Source organism: Notothenia rossii, assembly GCF_949606895.1.
Source record: "Notothenia rossii genome assembly, chromosome: 6".
Taxonomy (NCBI): Eukaryota; Metazoa; Chordata; class Actinopteri; order Perciformes; family Nototheniidae; genus Notothenia; species Notothenia rossii.
In genome coordinates this window covers 72,270,664-72,289,780 of record NC_136909.1, presented here as the reverse complement: position 1 = coordinate 72,289,780, position 19,117 = coordinate 72,270,664, and the positions used below count along the sequence as shown (strand labels likewise).

The following is a 19,117-nucleotide window of genomic DNA, read 5'->3' as shown; positions in this document are numbered from 1 at the left end:
TATTAATTAATAATTAATTATATTAACTATATATTTATCGGTTGTTCCTTTCTTTTCTTTTCATTATATCTGTAAAGCTTCTTTGAGCACCTGTAAAAGCGCTAACAAAATAAATCTATTATTAAGTATTCTCTAACAAATGTGTATGCTGTGAATCTTGGGCTTTTCAATTGTAAAAGTTGCCCGGTTGGTAATCCAGTTTTTTTTTAATGACTAGTTCAAGAATGGTAATTTTCATATTGATCAAATACGATGTGATTACAACTACCTACATGTAGGTACATTTTGTTTGGTACAGAAGGTGACTGAAGTTAAGATGTCTGTAGTATTGGTTCTGCACAATTCAGAACATCTCTGATGATACAAGTATAAAACATTTCTAGTGAAAATCTGAAGAAATCATGATTTATGTATGTGATATTCATACTAAATGTTCCCCATTTGTTTCTATTTGACCTTAATCTCCACAATTAGTAAGACAATTTCAGTCCAAAACATGCACTGACAACAAATCAAGCCAACGAGAAATTCACTTTTACTGCCATCATTTCTACAAGGAATGCTCTGTTCCATAAATATTACATGTATAACGCAAGATACCTTTCAAATATTGACTCTCAGGGGAAGTGGTGCTAAATAGCTAAACAAACTAGTCCTCTACTGGTATTGATTTGTAATGTTTTCAATCGTGTATCATTTTTCCCTCTTTATCAAAAGTCTTTGAACACAGCACAAACGGAACTGCGCATGCGTGTTGTGGGCAGTGGCAGTAACACGGAAGTGCAGTCACAGACTGGAGGTTTCTAAGTGCTGCTGTTCACTTGTTTCGACTAAAGGTATGTAATATTTACCATGACCAGGTGAGTTAATGCGGAAAGATAATATCATAACAAAACGTACGTCACTTTAGGTAAATTATTAAAATACGTGCGTGTAGAGCTGTTTGTGTCTTCATCTGCTGTGATTTTAGAGTATCACTGCGACACCTAGAGGTTTGTCACAGTTACTGCGGGGAGATAATCTGGGGTCAAAGTTCAAGTGTTATTGTGCAGTGGAAAAAAGGGTGATTTGCATTGACAAAACGGGTTTGATCCTTCATTTAGGAAACAAAAAACATGTTATTTTGCTGATATATATATATATATATATATATATATATATAATAAGAAATTATATTGATTATACAATTATTTTAAAACTCTTTATTTTTCATTGAAAATACTTCCATCACAAATACAATTAGACTAAACCTCACATAATTTCTAAAATAGATGTCAGAACTCTATTGAAACATTACATGTAACAAAGAATAGTAATTCTTATTTTTTTAATCAGAGTTGTTTTTATTTTTCTGTTTAAAGTTTAGGAAAATATAAACTTGCCAGTTTTAAAATCTACTACGCCTATATCCTAGCTTTGCTGCTCGTTTGCAGGGACTTAATTCTCCAGAATGTCTTAACTTCAGTATTCAATAAACTGAAAATACTGTTTAATTTGGCATTGTTTGATTTGGTTTGCTGCTTCAACACTGGCTGAACAACATTTGCTTACAGTTAAAGGCAAAAAAAACAGTATGCATGATGTTCAGTAAACGACCAGTCAAAATCGAAGGATCCAAAGGGTTTTTAAACGGAGCAGAAATAGAACTAGTCCCCCACTTCAAGTATCTTGGAGTCATAATGGACTCAAACTTGACTTTTAAGAAACATAAGAAAGTATCCAATACCGTTAAATTCAACTTGCAAAATGTTAAACAAATTAGACCTTTCTTAACTGTCAATGCTGCAAAGTCAAACCTCCACTGTATGATTCTATCCCACATTGAATACTGTTTGACAAAGGGATCGTTTGCTTGTGCCACAAACCTGAAACCCATAGAACAGCTGTACGAGAGAGGTGTTTGACAGAAAGCCATATTCATACCACACTGTACCATCCTTGAAAAACACAATTTCTTGAGTTTTGACAATTTTAAGTCTTTTAAAAGTATGTGTTTTTGTATAAATGTTTACATGGACTGGCCCCCTCTCCCTTAGGGGAATTCATCCACAAAAAACACACTGGACGCTGCACTAGGTCAGAAACCAGAGGAGACTGTGAGGTCCACCGTAGACGGACCACTTTTGGACAAAATGTACTTTCCATTAAAGGCAGTTCTTTCTGGAATAGCCTCCCAACTGAGATACGGGATTGTCCCACTCTCAATAGCTTCAAAGGTCAACTCAAAGAATAGTTGAGAAACAAACAGACGTGCAATCATTGCTAAATGAACTTTAATACAGAGGTATCTCCTCTTGCCCTTTAAGTAGCACTTTTATCTTCTCTTGCACTTTATATGTCGTTGCTGCTACATTGTACTGCCATGTGGTAAATACTTGTATGCTGCTCTTGCTCTTTTGCACTTTTTGCATATCATGTATTTTGTTTCTGCTATGTTTGTAAAATGTAATTTTCTTAAATGTTTTATGTGAGGGACTGCGGATGGAAATGAGCTCAAACCTAAATCTGACACTGTTACGCTTGACACATTTAAATGTTTTAAGTGTTCATCACTGTGCGTTGTCCCTGCCAAATAAATGAATAAATGAAATAAAATAAATCAAGTCTTAATTCAACATTATTACTAATCGTACCTCACCCTGTACTGCACTTGTTCCCAGTTTTGAGATGGCAGTGGACTGGATTGGATTCGGCTATGCTCTCGCCATCGCCTTTGGAGGATATATGGGTTACTCGAGAAAAGGTTGAACCCTTTTCATTTTGGCAGAAATCTTTACGAAAAGTATGTGTCAGGTAAAACATGAGCCCTGATAATCATTGTATGTCTCCGTGTGATTGTAGGCAGCGTGATGTCCCTGATGGCCGGTTTAGTTTTTGGTGGGTTTTCTGCTTATGGTGCATTCAACATCTCTTATGACCCAAAGGACATCAAGGTCTCTTTGCGTGAGTACAGCTGAGCATGTCCCAAATAAATACAAATATAAATCAGAGTATTGAATTTAGTTCATGTTGTTTTCTTACTTTCAGTAACTGCTGGAGTCCTTTCGGTCCTGATGGGAATGAGATACAAGAAATCTGGGAAAATATTGCCTGCTGGCATCATGTCAGGGCTAAGGTGTGATTCAACTTGATAAACATGACAACAAGTTAATTAATGAATGTAAATGTGTATAACCAGGACTAGGTATTGCACAATTTATATATATTCTTTCTATATTTTATATAATATTACTATTATATTGTAAAAGTATCAGACAATGATGTATTACCTTTTGATTTTCTGTCTCTTTCTTACAGTTTGTTGATGGTGTTTCGGCTGTTACTATCCCTCGTGATGTGACAGGCTGGACTGACTCTCTCTCTATCAATGGACCAGCCTTGTTAGAATGAACAGCATTCCCAGCATACTAAAACAAGCCTTTTGTTTGGTATCATTACATAACTAACATGTGACTAGAAACAAAGTCACCAGTGGGTGTTTTACAGATTTAAGATTAACAACATACTGTATATTAGTGCAGTAAGTCTGCTTTGGTGATGTCATATAAATAACTGCTTTTTCTTGTATTATATGTTCATGAATGTAAATGTCATGCTCTAAGATTAGCAGATATACATGAGCTTATGTTGGCAGGGGGCTAACTCTATTCACTACAGCTTTGGTGTTGCTGGCTGCTAATACTATCATGGTTTTAAATTACAGAAAAAGGGACGCCAACATATTTATTCTTGAAGGTTCACTTGCTATGTCTTTAACTTCAAATGATATTTACTGTCAATAAGTTAGTGATTTTTGTATTCATGGAAAAACTAAATAAACAAATCCTAAAATAATGACGTTTTTTAATGTAAACTGTGGATATTATACAAATCCTGTCATTGAATGAACACGGAACAAAGAAACACAGCAGCCATTAAATGTTTGTCAAATATTTATTCAGTGCAAACTACATAGATTCCAGTCAAGCTAATGCTAACGTTCGTGATGGTTAGTGAAGTATTGCAATATAGTCGATCCTCGTGGACAAAATGCTGTCCTTGCATTATCAATCATTCACCCTGCCTGTGTGAGGAGGACAGAGTTCACAGAAATGGTGATTTGATGTCGAAAACCTCCATGATGGTTTTCACGTATACACCGTCTGGTTGCGGCTTCCTCTTGCTGCCGGGCTGCAGGAACCTGCTGACGGCGGGAATACTGGTCATCCGGCCCTGGAAAGACTGGAGGAATCAAATAAAAAGCAATCAGTGCATTGTTGTTATAATAATGATCAACTTACAGGGATTTCTTAGTTAAGATTTGTTTTTTTGTTTTTTACTTAAATCCAGTCTTCAGAATCAGAATACCTATGTTTGTCCCACAGAGGAGGAAATGTACATTGTTACACTAAGTAAAGATAGCTTAATATAATTAGGAAGCATGCATACGAATATTTAAAAATAAAAGTAGAAATTACACAATTTACAAAATACACATCCAGTACCAGTATAGTTTTGAGATAGCAGCCAGGTGGAAGTATTAAAGGTGGAAGTATATATTGCACGGTTATTTATGGCATATGAATTGCACATAAGCAGTATTGCACAAAATGGGGTGTTATAGTCTTTGTTGTGTGTGTTTGGGGGTCTACCAGGGGCCGTGGTGGTTGAACAGCCTGACCGCTGCAGGAAGGAAGGACCTGCAGTATTATAAAGTGTGTTTCTTTTTCCAAATTTACCTTGAGGTTGGGGAATTCGGCAAGGATATCAGCAAACTTCTCCTCCAACATCAGGGTGCATTCGAGCAGCTGCACATCTGCACAGCTCAGTCTACCTCCAACCAGGTATATGGGCCCACTCAAAGCCTGAGATGTACACAACGCATACTTTAGTTTTCATATTATACAAATTAACAGATACATTTTCCAATTTTAAATGTTTTAACCAAGCTTGAACTGTTATTTGATCACACTTATGGTGGTACCTTTTCAAACACAGGAAGGTAGCGGTCTTTTGCTTTATTTTGAATGTTGTCCAGTTTTGTTTTGACATCTGCGGCAAAGGGCAACATCATGATCATTTCCATGAGATCCATCACTCCCTCTGAGTGGGTGTTGACCCTGAGGGAAAGCATTGACACCTTCATCAACTAAAATCACATGTAAAAGAAGACTCTTGTAATGACTCTTCTAAAGAATGGACCCTACATGAGTTTATCTTTGAGATCTTTTCCATGAAGGTTGTGCTTCTCTGCAATGTAGTTTAAGATTGCCTTTGTCTGAACAAGCTTCATGCCATCCATTTCCACCAATGGAACCTGTTGAAACATGAGGTCTCCATCTGCAAAAGAAACACAGCAGCGGCGCACCCGTGTGGTAAAACATCAATCTATATTGTATAATAGCTTTATAATAGCTTTGTCAAAAGGTTATAAAACATTCGAATCATTCACCTTAACAAAGATAACAAGTGGGTAAAAGTCACATGATAAACTCATTGTAAATTAAAAGGTGTGACTTGGAAATTGGCCAGAGAGAATCAAGAGGTTTATTTAAACTTTGTACAACATTTTGGAAACACACTTACTACTCAGGAGTTTAAGATACTGCTCCCGAGTTGTCAAAAACACCTCATCAAACTGTAAACAGAGATCACATGACATATTTAGGATATATTCAGGATATATTTGAAGTTCCTTAAAATCAATAAGGATATTCTCATGTTAATATCACCACACACCCTTTTACTTACTTCCACTTCTGCAACAGTCAAGAGCCAGCGGATTGACTCCATTTTCCCTCTCCCATTGAAATAGTGAAGTACAACTTTCCCAGCCATGGCGATAGTATTTCGGAGTGGATCGATTAATCTAAAAAAAAAACACACAATTAATATCACACATTAATAATACAAAATACAAATACGCACGGAAAATGATACCCAAAATGAGTTGTAATGTCTTGGATCTTACCTGTGCACTGCACTCCCAGCGATGTCGTGGAGAAATGTGAGCAACAAAAGTTAAGATAGGTCATTATAATGAAGTTATGGTGGGAACGAAATTTGAAGACGTTTCATTGGTTGATTTTAGCCAATGAAAACGCGGACCATTTACATGTTGGCGCTAGACATCATGGGAAAAATACTAACTGCTATTCTTTTACTGACTATTTTCAGCAACTTTGAAGTATTTGTACATTTTAAGTTAATAAACATAAATGGGGAGATAAGGTGAACTATTATACTAACTATAAACGCTTATGTCGATATTCTACACCGTGACAGTAAACGATTGCGTTTTTCTCCCTTATATATACATCACGCCCCCTTTACTCTATTTGGATGTGAGGGCGATCTGGCTGCGACATCTGTCACCCCATTGATCGCTAGGGTTTATTCGGCTGATCTGGCTGGCTAGGCGGGTGTCCCCTTCCTCCCTCACCGCTCCATGTGTGTCCCTCCCGAAGCCCCGCGCTCGGTGGAAGAGGACGGTTCCCCCGGCGGATGATGACCATCCTTCGGTGTACCAGTAGCTGCGCTCCCCTGCTAGAACCTCCAAACAAGCTCAAGGCCCATTTGTAGGAGAAACGTAGGGAAGTTAAGCTCCAAGCGTCAGACACATCCAAATGAGGCGCTGCACGTGGCAGTCTGCCTTACTTTTACAATTGTTGTATTTATGACAATTGGACATATTCTACTATGACTTTTAATTACATTTGAGTGGACAAAGTACATCAGCTTTTAGTTACTTTTGAGATTTAGATTATTTTATATACAGTCTGAACATTTAGCTCTACATCTACCAGCTGTGATAAAAACACATTAATATTCATTACAATAACCCAGTTACTCAATATGATTCTGAAATGGGCTATTACGGATAAGGAATACTTCTACTTTTGGTTCTTTAAGTATATTTTGATGCAGATACTAAGATTTTGAATTGAGGCTTTTATTTGTAACAAAGTACTGATATAAATTTGTACTTCTACTTTTAGTTAAGCAAAAAATCTGAGTGCCATCTCAGCATTTGACCTCATGTCCCACACCTCTTCCATCTCCAGCACCGTTTATTTGACACCATAATATTGGGTAATGTACTTATACCATCTTCAGGACAAATGTAGCGAGGTTATCCATAAAGGGCCTCATGCATTGCTAGTTGATTCAATTGCAACATCCTTCTTTCAAATCACACTAGGTACCAAAGCATGGATAGATACAATTAATTACATGATGTGCTCACTGTAGAATACCAGAAGCAATGCATTCATGCAAGTATAGCATTAACAGTAAACTGCTTCTGATTAATACTGCTCAGCAGCTGGACATGGAAAATGGCCAGATATGTCATCTAGTACAAAATATGAATTAAATAAAAACATTATTTATTTAATTAATAAAAACATTCACTTTCATGGTACCGTGAAAAAATGCACAAGTTGGACATATGCATTCCCAGTCAACAGTTTAATCATATTCAATAACAGGCAATTCAATAATCACACTCACTTTGGCCAAGGGGGTATAACGTGTTGTCTTGGATCATTTTAATTCAGAAATAAAACTGAATTGTACATTGTGGCAACCATTTGCATTGTTTGATTGAAAATAGAGCAAGGCATTACATTTTATTAAAAACATATAATGCACAAATAATAGTAACCTGATTGACAAGGCTACCATCATAAAAAAACAGCAGGGAAAAAGGAAAACACACCAAACTGTACAAAGGCAAAGTAATTTGTTGCAGCCAAACACAGGTCACAGTGAAGTTTCCATACAATTATAATATGCATATTATGTATACAGGTTGGTGAACATTCAATGATACATCTGATACACAACTGAAGTTGTGACCTCTGTAGCTTTAATACAGAAATACAAAATGAAACACTGAGGAGCAAACTTTGGCCGCTTGCATTTAAATATACATTTTACATCTCAGATATTTTTACATTTCACAACATTCATAGTACACATAATGAAAAACATTAAAGGTTATTGCTGTGTAAGATGTATGTACAGACTTATATTATAAAACAACTAGGCCTACTCTTTGGAGGTGAAAGAGTTTGTAGTGAGGGCACTAGCGGTGTCCATATTTGGCAGACCAATCCGTTCGCCCGTGGATGGTTTGTGTCGGTGGGCGAGGCAGCAGACCGGGGGTGCTCTTGTTGGGTGACGGCACGTTGGTGGAGGTGTTCATCGGACTCCGGCCAGACTGCCATGTTGCATAATCTAAAACGGCATCAAAACAGGTTAAATCAAATGTAAAAACAAATGTAAAAAAAAAAGGCAATGTTAGGTGGCAGGGCACTGAAAACTTGGCACATAGAAAGCTGAATGTAAAGGGCAGCAGGGAGGATGTTTTGTAGGCCAAACTGGAATCATCACAAAAAAGCCAAAGGGATTTTTTTTCCATTTTTGTTTTAAATCAGAAAATATGTCTGGGCAAGGAAAGGTTACTTGCTTATTATTTTGTTCAACAAGATAATCTTAATGACATTTTCAAACCTATAAACCAGGGGTCTCCAACCTTTTTCTAACCGGGAGCTACTTTTGAAAAAAGAAAGTGGCCAAGAGCTACTCATGTTATTTTATATAGATGTCAGTGCACATATCACATTCGTGACTCAAGAGCAGAAACATTAACATTAACATGAATAAACTTGACTTTCTCATGAAGAGAAAAAAAGACAAATAATCACCATGCAATACTGAGTTCTGCTTTAACATCAATAACTACAGTAAACAGTTTTACAGATAAGAGTGCAAAGTTCCTAATTGTAATAATAACATTTCTAGCTCTATAATTTAAATTATTTCAAGCATTTCACAAATTTGTTTCACATGTAAAAGGGGAATATGGCTTGTGCTTTTCTCAACTTGCATCAAGCAAACATATGTCTTCAAACATTCAGTCTGTCACTGCATTGTTGTCTTTCTCCTGACTCAGCTAATGTGACACCTGGCACTGCATAGCATCCACCAGAGCACTGTACTGGGGTGTGTATCCTGACAAATTCACTCTGATTGAGTCATTGAGGTGTTCATCAGTAAGTCTTGTCCTGAATTTGGATTTGATAAAGTTCATATCAGAGAATGCTGATTCACAGCGATATGTTGACCCAAATAAGCAGGACAGTTTCAGTGCAGCAGTTTGAATGTTTTTGAATTTCTCTGGGTCCAATAGCTTCCAGAAATCTTTGTCCATCTGATGTGCTTTCAGCTGAATGTCATTCTGGAGATTGATTATCTCCAGCTCCAACTCTGAAGCACTGAGACTGAAAAGGCTGGCCAGTTGCTCAGACATGTCAGTAACATCCACGATGTTGAATGGGTTAGCAAGGAAACTTGCACAGGGCTCAAGCTGTTTAAAGTCAAGAAACCTGTCCTCAAATTCCTGCCCAAGCTTAGTTAAGCAGTCACAGTACTTTGATAAGTCAAGAAAGCCAGCAGCAGCTTTATTCTCCTGCAGTACTTTTTGAACAGAGGGGAAATGATGCAATTTATTTCCCTTTACTTGCTGGAGATATAGACACAGATTTGCTTTAAAGGCCTTTACAGCACTAATCATGTCACATACTGTTTTGCCATTGCCTTGTAGCTGGAGGTTAAGCTGGTTTAATTTTCCTGTCAGATCAGTCAAAAAGGCCAGGTCAAGTACCCAACCAGCATCAGATAAGATGGAGGTGTCCTCCCCCCTCTCTTCCATGAAGAGCTTTACCTCATTCAGCAAGGAGAGGAAGCGCTGTAGGATTTTCCCTCTACTCAACCACCTCACCTCAGCATGGAGAAGGAGATCTCCATATTCAGCTGACAGTTCCTCAAGAAAAACTTTGAAGCTCCTGTGTTGCTTTGCCTTCGCTCGGATAGAGTTTATTATTTGTATCACAGGTTTCATGACGTGATTGAAGTCCATAACTTTGGCACAAAGTGCTTCTTGGTGAATGATGCAATGGTAACTCAGGAAACGTGGGAAATATGGATCTGACTTACGATTTGCGATAAAACCGTTGTGGCGACCTCTCATAGCCGGGGCTCCATCAGTTGTTATGGATACAAGCTTCTCCATTTGCACGCCTTTATTTATGAAATAATTCTTAATAGAATTATACACGTCCACACCTCTTGTTGTTGTTTTGAGTGGAAGCAGTGTCAGAAATTCCTCTTTCGCCGTAAAATCCTCAAACACCATCCGGATGAACACAGACAGCTGAGCTGTGTCGCTCGCATCCACCGACTCGTCGCACTGTATGGAGAACCACTTGCACCTGACCATGTCCCGCTCCAACTGTCCCATGGCATCTACTGACAGCGCCGACACTCTCCTCGCCACAGTGTTGTTTCCCAGTTGCACATCGTCAATGGCAGACATTATCTCCGACTTGCTCTTGTGGTCTCTGAACAAAGTCTCTGCCATAACAGACATCGCTCCCTTAAGAACACCGCCATCAGTGAAAGCTTTTTTGTTCTTTGCCAAATACTGAGCGACTCGGAACGATGCTTCTGTAGCTAGGCTAGCTTTCTTGGAGGGCTTCGTGAACAATGACTGCTGCCTTTGTAGCGTAGCTTTTAATTGTTGTACCTTCTCAACGCGAAGGCAACTGCCGGCGGGATACTCCTTTGAAAAGTTTTCGTGAAGTTTTGTGAAGTGCCGCTCGACATTTCCCTTCTTCCCCACCGCAACACTCGAGCCACAAATTAAACACACACACTTGTCTTTGATGCTCGTAAATAAAAATTCATGTTCCCACTCGTCATGAAAGTAGTATATTTTAGATTTCTTCTTTGACGGACCTTCCTCAGTTTTCATGACTGCATCTTACATCTCTTTTTCTCTATCTTTCTTACTCTCAAAATATACTACATAAATAAATATGTCTCAACATGTCAACTGCACTTTAGCGCCCTCTGGTGAGCTACTCGGAAAACCTCCGCGAGCTACTGGTAGCTCGCGATCGACGTGTTGGCAACCCCTGCTATAAACAAACCACACCCCGATCGCACGACTGCCAACATCACTACTACGCTTCCAACTTCATTGATTTTTAGAGCTCGCCTCTTTTACCAAAGCTTGATCTAACTTGTGAGTTACAACATTTGAGAGTATACGAATAACCTGGCTGTAATCGCAGGCTAGCGAGAACATGAGTTTCCCAAGTTTGGTGTGATCGCGTTTAATTGTCCCTGAAAATCGATGTAGTCTTATTACGCCACTTGTAAACCTTTGTTAAGACGGGTCTTAGATGGGTTTTAGGACTCCTTCCTGCAGCACTCTATAGCAGAGAGCTCTAAGTGATGAAATGTGTCCTCACTTGATGCTGTTGATTCCACTGAAGGACCCTGAGGTCCTCTGTGACCCGCAGATCCCGTGTCTTTTTTGTAAAACGATGGCATGTATCCCCCTGGGATTGTATTGGTACCTGGTATTTACAACAAACAAAAGCAGATCATTTCATTAGAACCTAGTGAAGTTGCAATGATTACCATGCAGTAAAGTGCAGGAGGTCCTGGGACATTACCGTGAGCGCCTCTGCTCGGCAGAGTCCCTCCAAATGGAATACTGCTGTTTCCCCAAAGATGGCTTCCTGCAAAGTCTTTACTGGCATTTATGGCTACGTTCTTTTTTGTGCTAATACCTGAAAAAAACAGTAAGAGATTATCACACACATTTTACAAGAAGAATTATAAATAGAAAGAAGAAAGTGACAAACAAATTCCAATCTACCTCTATGCTTTTTAAGGTTACCAACTCTTTTGTAGTGATATATACTGTGCACATTTGTAAAGACTTCATTTAAGATTGCTTCCTTAACAGATCTCAATCAGAATTGAATCGTAGTTTTTTTAAAATCCTGCATTAATCATATATTTAATGTCACAATATTCTGTGGTTGATCAGCATTACTTTAACAGTACAATGGTACCAAAGCAAAGGAGTTATTTTGAACCTAACTGAAACGAGTTGGGTGTAAAGCACTTGTTGACACAGTTGATGTTTATTTGAGGGAAGTCTTTAAATATATATTACCAGGTAAATATCTTGACTGCCTCAGGTAATGTTGTTTGGCAGAAGCGGTTCTTGAAGGCTCCTGATAGGCTGAACTCTTCTTCAGGTTTAAAGGCGCATCTTCCTTTCCATTGGGTCGACTGTAATCCAAAACGTTTCCATATCTGAAACACAGAAGGCATTAAATGAGAGAGAGGTAGTGTGTTACCTGCTTGTAGTAATACTGATGTAAACACTTCAGCTCTCTTTTATAGTCTTAGTTTGCACATTCGTACAGCCACTTTCTCTTATAAAAAGGTACCGCACGATGACAGATCATAGCCTCACCTGCTCAGTGAGTCCTCCCCCTGCCTCGACTGCTCTGCAGAGAAGTTGGTTTTTCCCAGAATACTTATGGATGTCAGATCCGTCTCTTCATAGTCGTCCCAGTCTTCACCCTTGTGGTGTCCCGTGCCGTGGCCCCAGCGCCGCCGCCCCCCTTTAGGCTTCACCTGATAGCTCAGTAGGTGTTCTTTTTCTGACTCCTGTCTCGTTTGCTAAAAGAACGGCATCAACCATATGCATGAGGAGGATTTTTAAACAATTTCATTTTCAAGGGATAATAATTCAAAAAAATGTAAAGTGACGATCATCAAAGTAAAGTGATGTAGTAATAAGTAGACATGGGGTGATGTGAAAATGGGCTTCAACCTCTTTAAATGATACTTAAGCATTCTAAATGTAATTTACATATGTACCTACATGTTGTTGATAAAACATGCTTAGTGAAAGACAAACATACAATCTTAAATAAGTTAATAAGGCTCTATTGTTCACTCATGTAAGGATATCAACTATTAACTGGATAGAGGAAATTCACCAGCATTCATTTACTGTTTTATGTTTTTTATAACGATGCACAACAAAATCCCATATCATCCAATCCCTTTTCAGTAGATATAATCCTTAGATCAATCAGCCATTATCAGGGATGTATATGAGGTCACATTTATATGATTGCTAGCCTAAGGTTTAATCTATGTTTCCATGCAACGGCTTAATATATTTATTCATCCACTTGAAGATATTAAGATGGAATGTTTGCCATCAAAAGAAACAGATATATAATAAATACACACTCTTATGTTTCCAGCCTCACCTTGCTCTGGAGACTCTTGTCCACGATGTAAGGGAGATGGCTCTGTGGCGTTCCTCCGCTCTGCTCCTGCTTCAGGATGTGCTTCTGTTGCTGCACTCGGACCAGCTCTGTGTGCCGCTGGTACGCCGCCGCCTGGGCCACCGCAGACACAGCGGAGGGCTGGATCTGCTGCAGGGGCCTGGAGGGGGAGCAATGTTGGCTGGGGGGTGGAGGCTGGGAGGGGGGCACCGGCTTCAGCAGCAGGGGTTGCTGCTGCAGAGACTGCTGTGACTGTAAAGGGACATGCAGCGGCACGAGGCCTGGCTGAGGCCGGCCCTGATCCAGGATCTGCTGAGGAGTGCCCAGAGCCTGGCCCACGTGGAAGTACGAGTACCTGAGAGACTGAAAGACATCCAGGTTTGAACAAAACAACGTCAGCTTTCATTCTGCATGTTGAGCTATGAAGCTATGAGGAGGTCAGACGTTACCTGGGCAGAGGCTGGTCTCTTCTTGGGATCCCACTGGAGCAGGTCTGTCATCAGATGAATGGCTTCAGGGCTGGCATTTGGGATCAGAGTCTTCAGATTACTGGGAACGCACTGAGGCCAACGGAAATTCATAGCACTCGCCAAATGGAATCCCTCCGGCCAATCATTCTAGAGGGAGAAGACACAGGCCATTTGACACACCACATTTATGTAACGTGATTAAGAAAGGTCAAAACAAAATCGTTTTTGTATTCACTGTTACAATAGTAGTAGTTGAATAATGACTGCACTTGGTTGTACTCTGATTTAAACCAAGATGGGGGAAATTATAATCTGGAGGATTCCGTAGGGTAGTCTAAAACGATGTCAACTTTTTATATACAATGTTTGTGTCAATGTACAAAAAGATGTATTACTACTACATAGAACTTTTGTTTTTGCAAACAAAAAATGAGAAGTCAAAGTAAAAAGAAAGCCTCTGGTCTCAAATGTATTTATGAAATGCAGTAGAATAGCCGATGTATACTTTCTTTAAAAAAAAGTGTATCTCTACCGTGAGAAGGATTACTCAACAGTACTGGGTATGGCAAATACAGTGCTCTATAATTCTGCTGCACACATGTAAAAGATCTTACCTTCTTTGGTGTACCCAAGACTTGGCACACTTTGAATATGGTGTCTACTTCACTGGAGCCTGGAAAAAGAGGCCTGAGGGTATAAAGCTCTGCCATGATGCAGCCGATAGCCCACTGGTCTATGGGTGAGTTGTAGGATGTGGATCTGAGGAGCACCTCTGGGGCTCTGTACCTGGTGGAAAAACAAGAGAGGGTACTCAGACTTGAGTAAATAATGTATTAAACAGTGCGTTATATATATTCTGAGAGATACTCACCATCTGGTGGAGACATAGTCTGTGTATGGTGGTCGAGATCTAATTTCCCGGGCAAGCCCAAAGTCGGCTATTTTCACCAGCTCCGGGCCCATGCACAGAAGATTCTCCGGTTTCATGTCCCTGTGAAAGAAACCTAAAAAAAAGAAACATTGCATTACTCAAATTGTAGAAAATGTCCAATTTGTCACAGGATAAATGTAGCATCAGAGTCGTAAATAAGACATACCATGTTTATGAATGAACGCAAGCCCCTGTAGTATCTGAAACATTATATTTCTCACAGCAGATTCAGGAAACAATCGAGTCCTGCAGCAAGAAGAACAATTAGAAAACTCCAGTGGTTAAAAAACTCTAAGCTCACGATTAAATAATGCTACAAGTAAAATATATACACACCTGTCTTTCATGAGCTGATATAGATTCTCCTTCATGTACTCAAATATAAAGTACAAGTGATCATTTTCTCGAATGACTTCCTTGAGTTTGATCACGTTGGCATGGTTGAGTTTCTTTAAGGACTGAAAGAGAAACAGATAATGTTAGAATATGAGAAATGCAAAGGAGTAGAAATAAAAGCCATGCTGGAAAAAACACACAGGTCACTGCAGCACATTCAAAAGCACGCCCTGCAACTATGACACAAACCCTTCTTGTTAAAACATGGCTGTTGTAAGAACACAATGGAGTTTGGGGGAGAAATGCTGCAAAGGTGGGATTTCAACTTACAATTTAAAAGAGGGAAAATAGAAAGCAGGGTGGAGAAATATACACCTTTCCCATGCACTGGGAAGCTATAGGTTCACCATGCTACATTTAAGTAAAGGGGAAAGAAGCTGCAATGGGATTCTCAGATTTTGATGTGACATGCTGTGATTATGATCCAATTAGCAGGACTCTAAGGACCAGCGTGTTGTACATGTTTTCTGCGTTAAGGTGGAGCTCTAGGAAAGGAGGGATGGGAGCCCAAGCTCAAAACACAACAATCACCTTCAACTCTTAGAGCTGGTGTGTGACTTTGAGCTGTGAGGAAATGTAGACAGTAACACAATGAAATGGTGTGAAAAAAAACAATAAAGAGTATTTGACATTTTCAAAACAGACAGTAACAGGAGGGGCACCAACACAACATCATGTGGTCGCTGCATCAGAACAGCTACTGTGAAATGTAATGTTTGGTATTACATTTTGATGTTCATAATGTATGTACTTAATTATAAAAGACTCAGGAGAAATACAGAACAGATTTTGTGGGAGAAGGTATACAGATCACCTAAAATCAGCAGTTGTTGTTGTTGTTGTTGTTGTTGTTGTTGTTGTTGTTGTTCTACTTCTCCAAAACATACATTTTAAGATAAGCTAGTAATACAGCAGAGCGTTGGGATATTTCACCCCAAATATGTGGAGAATGGAGCTGAAACTCCACATAAGACAAGATTTAACCTGATGTACTTATGATTCTGTTTTCTTCAAGTTTGTATATTGTTGGTCGAATGCACTTATTGTAAGTCGCTTTGGATAAAAGCGTCAGCTAAATGTAATGTAATGTAATATTCAAGTAAAGAAGAGGGCATTTCCTCTAGGTTGGTTTTTGGGTAGATTTTTTTCATAACACTTGCTCCTTAATAGTGTGGAAAAATGTAGAAAAGATAAACTCACCTTGACTTCACGAAGGTTCATGCATTCTTCCCAGGAGTAGAATTTTCTTTTCATTCTGAAATGTATTTTTCACATTTTATTGAAAATTACATCATATTGTATATCGAGAGAAAAAAGATGCCAATATAAAAATGTTGGGGATATTCACCTCTTTATGGCAACTAGCTCTCCTGACTCCAGACTGCGGCCGAGGACGACGGAGCCGTAGGTGCCATCCCCGAGCTGTCTGATGTTGGTGTATCTATTCATTGTGCTCCTTCTGCCACAGCATCCGGGAGAAGATAATAATTGGGTGGTCAGAAGAGATGCTTTTGCCTCCTGCTGCTGAATGCAGCCAGATTTTCCTGTGACAACAGAGCAGAGCTGGAGGACTCATGGTGTCCTGGACCTGCCTCCTTCGAGCTGAGAAGGTGAGGGATGGACAACAAAAGAACAAGTTAGTTTTGTAGGCAAATGAACTAAAATGTACATTGCTCATTTTATACAAAGTAGGATCATGTGATGCATCCAACTGATCCTCCTTTAACGGTAAGATCAGCTGCAGTGAGCAGAGGCTGTAAAGGTGGGGGCAGGGCTTTTATACACGAGTAGTGAAAACACTGTCGCGTAGTCTGCTCTCGTGTATTCTCTCTTCCGTCTCCTCTGGAAGCCTCCTCCCTCACCTCTCCTCGACTCCTCCGTGTGCATTTCAGCAATTGGGACGTCCTTCAACATGGCGTGTCTTGATTGATTTCCGGGTCAAGTCCCGAAGGAAGAGAAGAGAGGAGTCGAGCAGGGACATTGAGATGAACCTATTGTTTCTAAATGTTTCCTGAACTTCATGTTATGCATTACTGTACAGAGTATTCTTGGTTTGTAAGTATTTGCCTAAATATTTGCCGTCGATTTAGCAATATTTCCTAATATAACATTTCTTAGTGGTGCAAATACATTTGAAATGGACCGCCTCAATCTAAGTTACAAGGTTTATTTAACACTCTTTATAAACCATTATAAAATATACATATCAAGAAATCCACCTTGTACCAAGAAGGCAGGTTATTAAAGGACCACAGTTTTTCTGAATTTGAATGTCCTAGTTTTTTTCTGCATGAATATTAAATAAAGGATTTTAAGCAACGATCCCAGCACTCCTGTGAGGTATAATCTATATAACTACAATCCCCCTCCACTGAAGAAATGTGGTTTACTTGTTGTGAAATCACTTAGATGAACTTCAATGTGCATAATGACATCTGTATGTTGTCTGTTTCTTTAAAACCACCTTATGAAGAGGGAAATGCTCATATATTCATAAGTTTCATATCTTTACAAGGTGATGTGGAAACTTGAGACCTCCAGTTGAGGAGTCGACTTTTCAGTAAGATAGATAGAGCTTGTCTAACAGAAGATGCAATTTCACCTAAAGGTCATCATAATCTTTGAAGGAAAAAAAAGCTTAAACAAACATAACATGTACATGTCAGGAGTAACTTTAACTGGTAACTAACAAAATACATTCTGTACAAAGTACAAGTGTCTCACCTTATGACATCTTTTAAAGAAATAAGGATGAAAATTGCCCAAATTTTACAATAATTATTTAAGTATTCTATCATCATATCAGTGCAAATGTCCTTTATCAAACTTAATGGTAGCAGCTGTTATAGTCAGTGATGATGTTTACTGACTCACATAGATTTCTGATATAGTCAATTACATCTTCCCCAACATGTTACCATACTACCTATTTTTCTGTCAGCAAAAGTTCAAACTAGCATGTGTGTGTTTCCTAGTTTAGTAAAGCAGAGTGAACGCTAACGCAACGGCACTTAAGCACAAAAATATGTATACATCCGATATAATTCCCACTGTACTCATCTATAGATTTGGGCTTAATGCGTTATGTTGCATTTTGTAACTAGGCTCAGCTTTCACGAATCCTCTGTGCAGTTATTGGTAGCAAACATGGTGCAAGTAACGCTATCTTCTAATTGAGTTGTGGTGCTGGTGGTGGCCCAGCTGCTGACAACATTAAAATGCTAAAGGAGAGAAAACTGGCCTGTTTGCACTGAATGGGCTCATAATTCAAAACACAACGAAAAGCAGCAGACAGCACTCACCGTCCTCGCTTCAAATCGACAACAAGACATAGCAGATCATTTGTAGTCGATGTTCAACGACTGTCTTAGTGGAATAATCAGCTGTCTGACAGCGTAAGAAGGCAGATAACCGCATCAAGATCCAGTGCATCCACACACAACATAAATACAATTTCATCTAGGGCCTTTCGTCACAGAACATATCATAATCTCGCGATGCTGTAAAAATTGTTTGCGGTGTAATTTCAACAAATCACAGCTCCGTCAACAAAGACACAACACGGGATTGAAATAAATCACTGCATCCTTCTCTCCAGCGTCCGAACCGGTAAGAACCTTTATACAGTCTATGGTCCGAACACCTTAATGTCTATGAAACAATATTTTGAATATTTAAAGGCAATTCATGTCTTTCTTCTGTTTCGCTTACTTTAGTCCACACGCTGCCTTTATACGGGCCATGCCTACCTTGCAGAGCTTATGTAATATTACATTCAATTCAAAACAGGGACTCCCAGACTCATAAACAATCTAAAACATAGTCGGGAGACCTACATGGCATAATGAATATCGTTCATGATAACATGAAAAATAATACAAAAACAACTGTGTACCAAAAATACCACTTTATACGAAAGATTTTTCGGCACAAAGCAAAGCCGGAAGTGACCGACAATGTACGCTCTTGTACCACCCTCTTGTTCTCTGATCAAATTAAAAGTGAAGGAGTCGACTCTGGTGCACAAGCAGTATTTTTATATTGGGGTTATATTGATCCTTTATTTTTAGTTTTGGTTATTTTCATGCTTCGAATGTCCCTCTGAAATGTAGTGGTGTAAAAAACTCAAAAGTATGTGACATCAAACTATATCAAAATTGTACATAAGC

The 19,117-nt window shown here is 39.0% G+C and overlaps 3 protein-coding genes across 3 annotated transcripts; 1 reads left to right on the top strand and 2 right to left on the bottom strand.

Annotated features, from left to right (window-relative positions):
- Positions 1–712: 712 nt before the first annotated feature.
- tmem14a (transmembrane protein 14A) lies at positions 713–3,834 on the top strand. Its single transcript, XM_079687947.1, has 5 exons — positions 713–836; positions 2,661–2,743; positions 2,842–2,943; positions 3,028–3,115; positions 3,298–3,834. The coding sequence occupies exons 2-5, from the start codon at positions 2,668–2,670 to the stop codon at positions 3,338–3,340; spliced, it is 309 nt and encodes a 102-aa protein (XP_079544073.1). The 5' UTR covers positions 713–836; positions 2,661–2,667; the 3' UTR covers positions 3,341–3,834.
- An 85-nt stretch (positions 3,835–3,919) lies between these two features.
- Positions 3,920–6,060, bottom strand: LOC307043474 (glutathione S-transferase 3-like). The gene is made up of 7 exons (XM_079687944.1): positions 5,951–6,060; positions 5,731–5,848; positions 5,566–5,617; positions 5,187–5,319; positions 4,964–5,099; positions 4,719–4,844; positions 3,920–4,221 (listed from the first exon to the last, which is right to left on the bottom strand). The coding sequence occupies exons 2-7, from the start codon at positions 5,815–5,817 to the stop codon at positions 4,084–4,086; spliced, it is 672 nt and encodes a 223-aa protein (XP_079544070.1). The 5' UTR covers positions 5,818–5,848; positions 5,951–6,060; the 3' UTR covers positions 3,920–4,083.
- Positions 6,061–7,434: 1,374 nt separating this feature from the next.
- LOC307043073 (serine/threonine-protein kinase ICK-like) lies at positions 7,435–18,436 on the bottom strand. The gene is made up of 14 exons (XM_079687293.1): positions 18,251–18,436; positions 16,297–16,550; positions 16,149–16,203; positions 14,889–15,010; positions 14,719–14,798; positions 14,493–14,625; positions 14,236–14,407; positions 13,601–13,768; positions 13,134–13,514; positions 12,323–12,531; positions 12,017–12,159; positions 11,508–11,624; positions 11,301–11,408; positions 7,435–8,220 (listed from the first exon to the last, which is right to left on the bottom strand). The coding sequence occupies exons 2-14, from the start codon at positions 16,395–16,397 to the stop codon at positions 8,069–8,071; spliced, it is 1,941 nt and encodes a 646-aa protein (XP_079543419.1). The 5' UTR covers positions 16,398–16,550; positions 18,251–18,436; the 3' UTR covers positions 7,435–8,068.
- Between the last annotated feature and the right edge of the window lie 681 nt (positions 18,437–19,117).

Coding starts and splice junctions, on each gene's coding strand:
- LOC307043474 (XM_079687944.1), bottom strand. CDS start 5,817: ATGGCTGGGAAAGTTGTACTTCACTATTTCAATGGGAGAGGGAAAATG. Junction 5,618..5,730: donor TGACTGTTGCAGAAGTGGAA/GTAAGTAAAAGG, acceptor CTCTGTTTACAG/TTTGATGAGGTGTTTTTGAC. Junction 5,320..5,565: donor GTATCTTAAACTCCTGAGTA/GTAAGTGTGTTT, acceptor TTTCTTTTGCAG/ATGGAGACCTCATGTTTCAA.
- LOC307043073 (XM_079687293.1), bottom strand. CDS start 16,397: ATGAATAGATACACCAACATCAGACAGCTCGGGGATGGCACCTACGGC. Junction 16,204..16,296: donor GAGCTAGTTGCCATAAAGAG/GTGAATATCCCC, acceptor AATACATTTCAG/AATGAAAAGAAAATTCTACT. Junction 13,515..13,600: donor AGAGACCAGCCTCTGCCCAG/GTAACGTCTGAC, acceptor GATGTCTTTCAG/TCTCTCAGGTACTCGTACTT.
- tmem14a (XM_079687947.1), top strand. CDS start 2,668: ATGGCAGTGGACTGGATTGGATTCGGCTATGCTCTCGCCATCGCCTTT. Junction 2,944..3,027: donor GGACATCAAGGTCTCTTTGC/GTGAGTACAGCT, acceptor TCTTACTTTCAG/TAACTGCTGGAGTCCTTTCG. Junction 3,116..3,297: donor GGCATCATGTCAGGGCTAAG/GTGTGATTCAAC, acceptor TCTTTCTTACAG/TTTGTTGATGGTGTTTCGGC.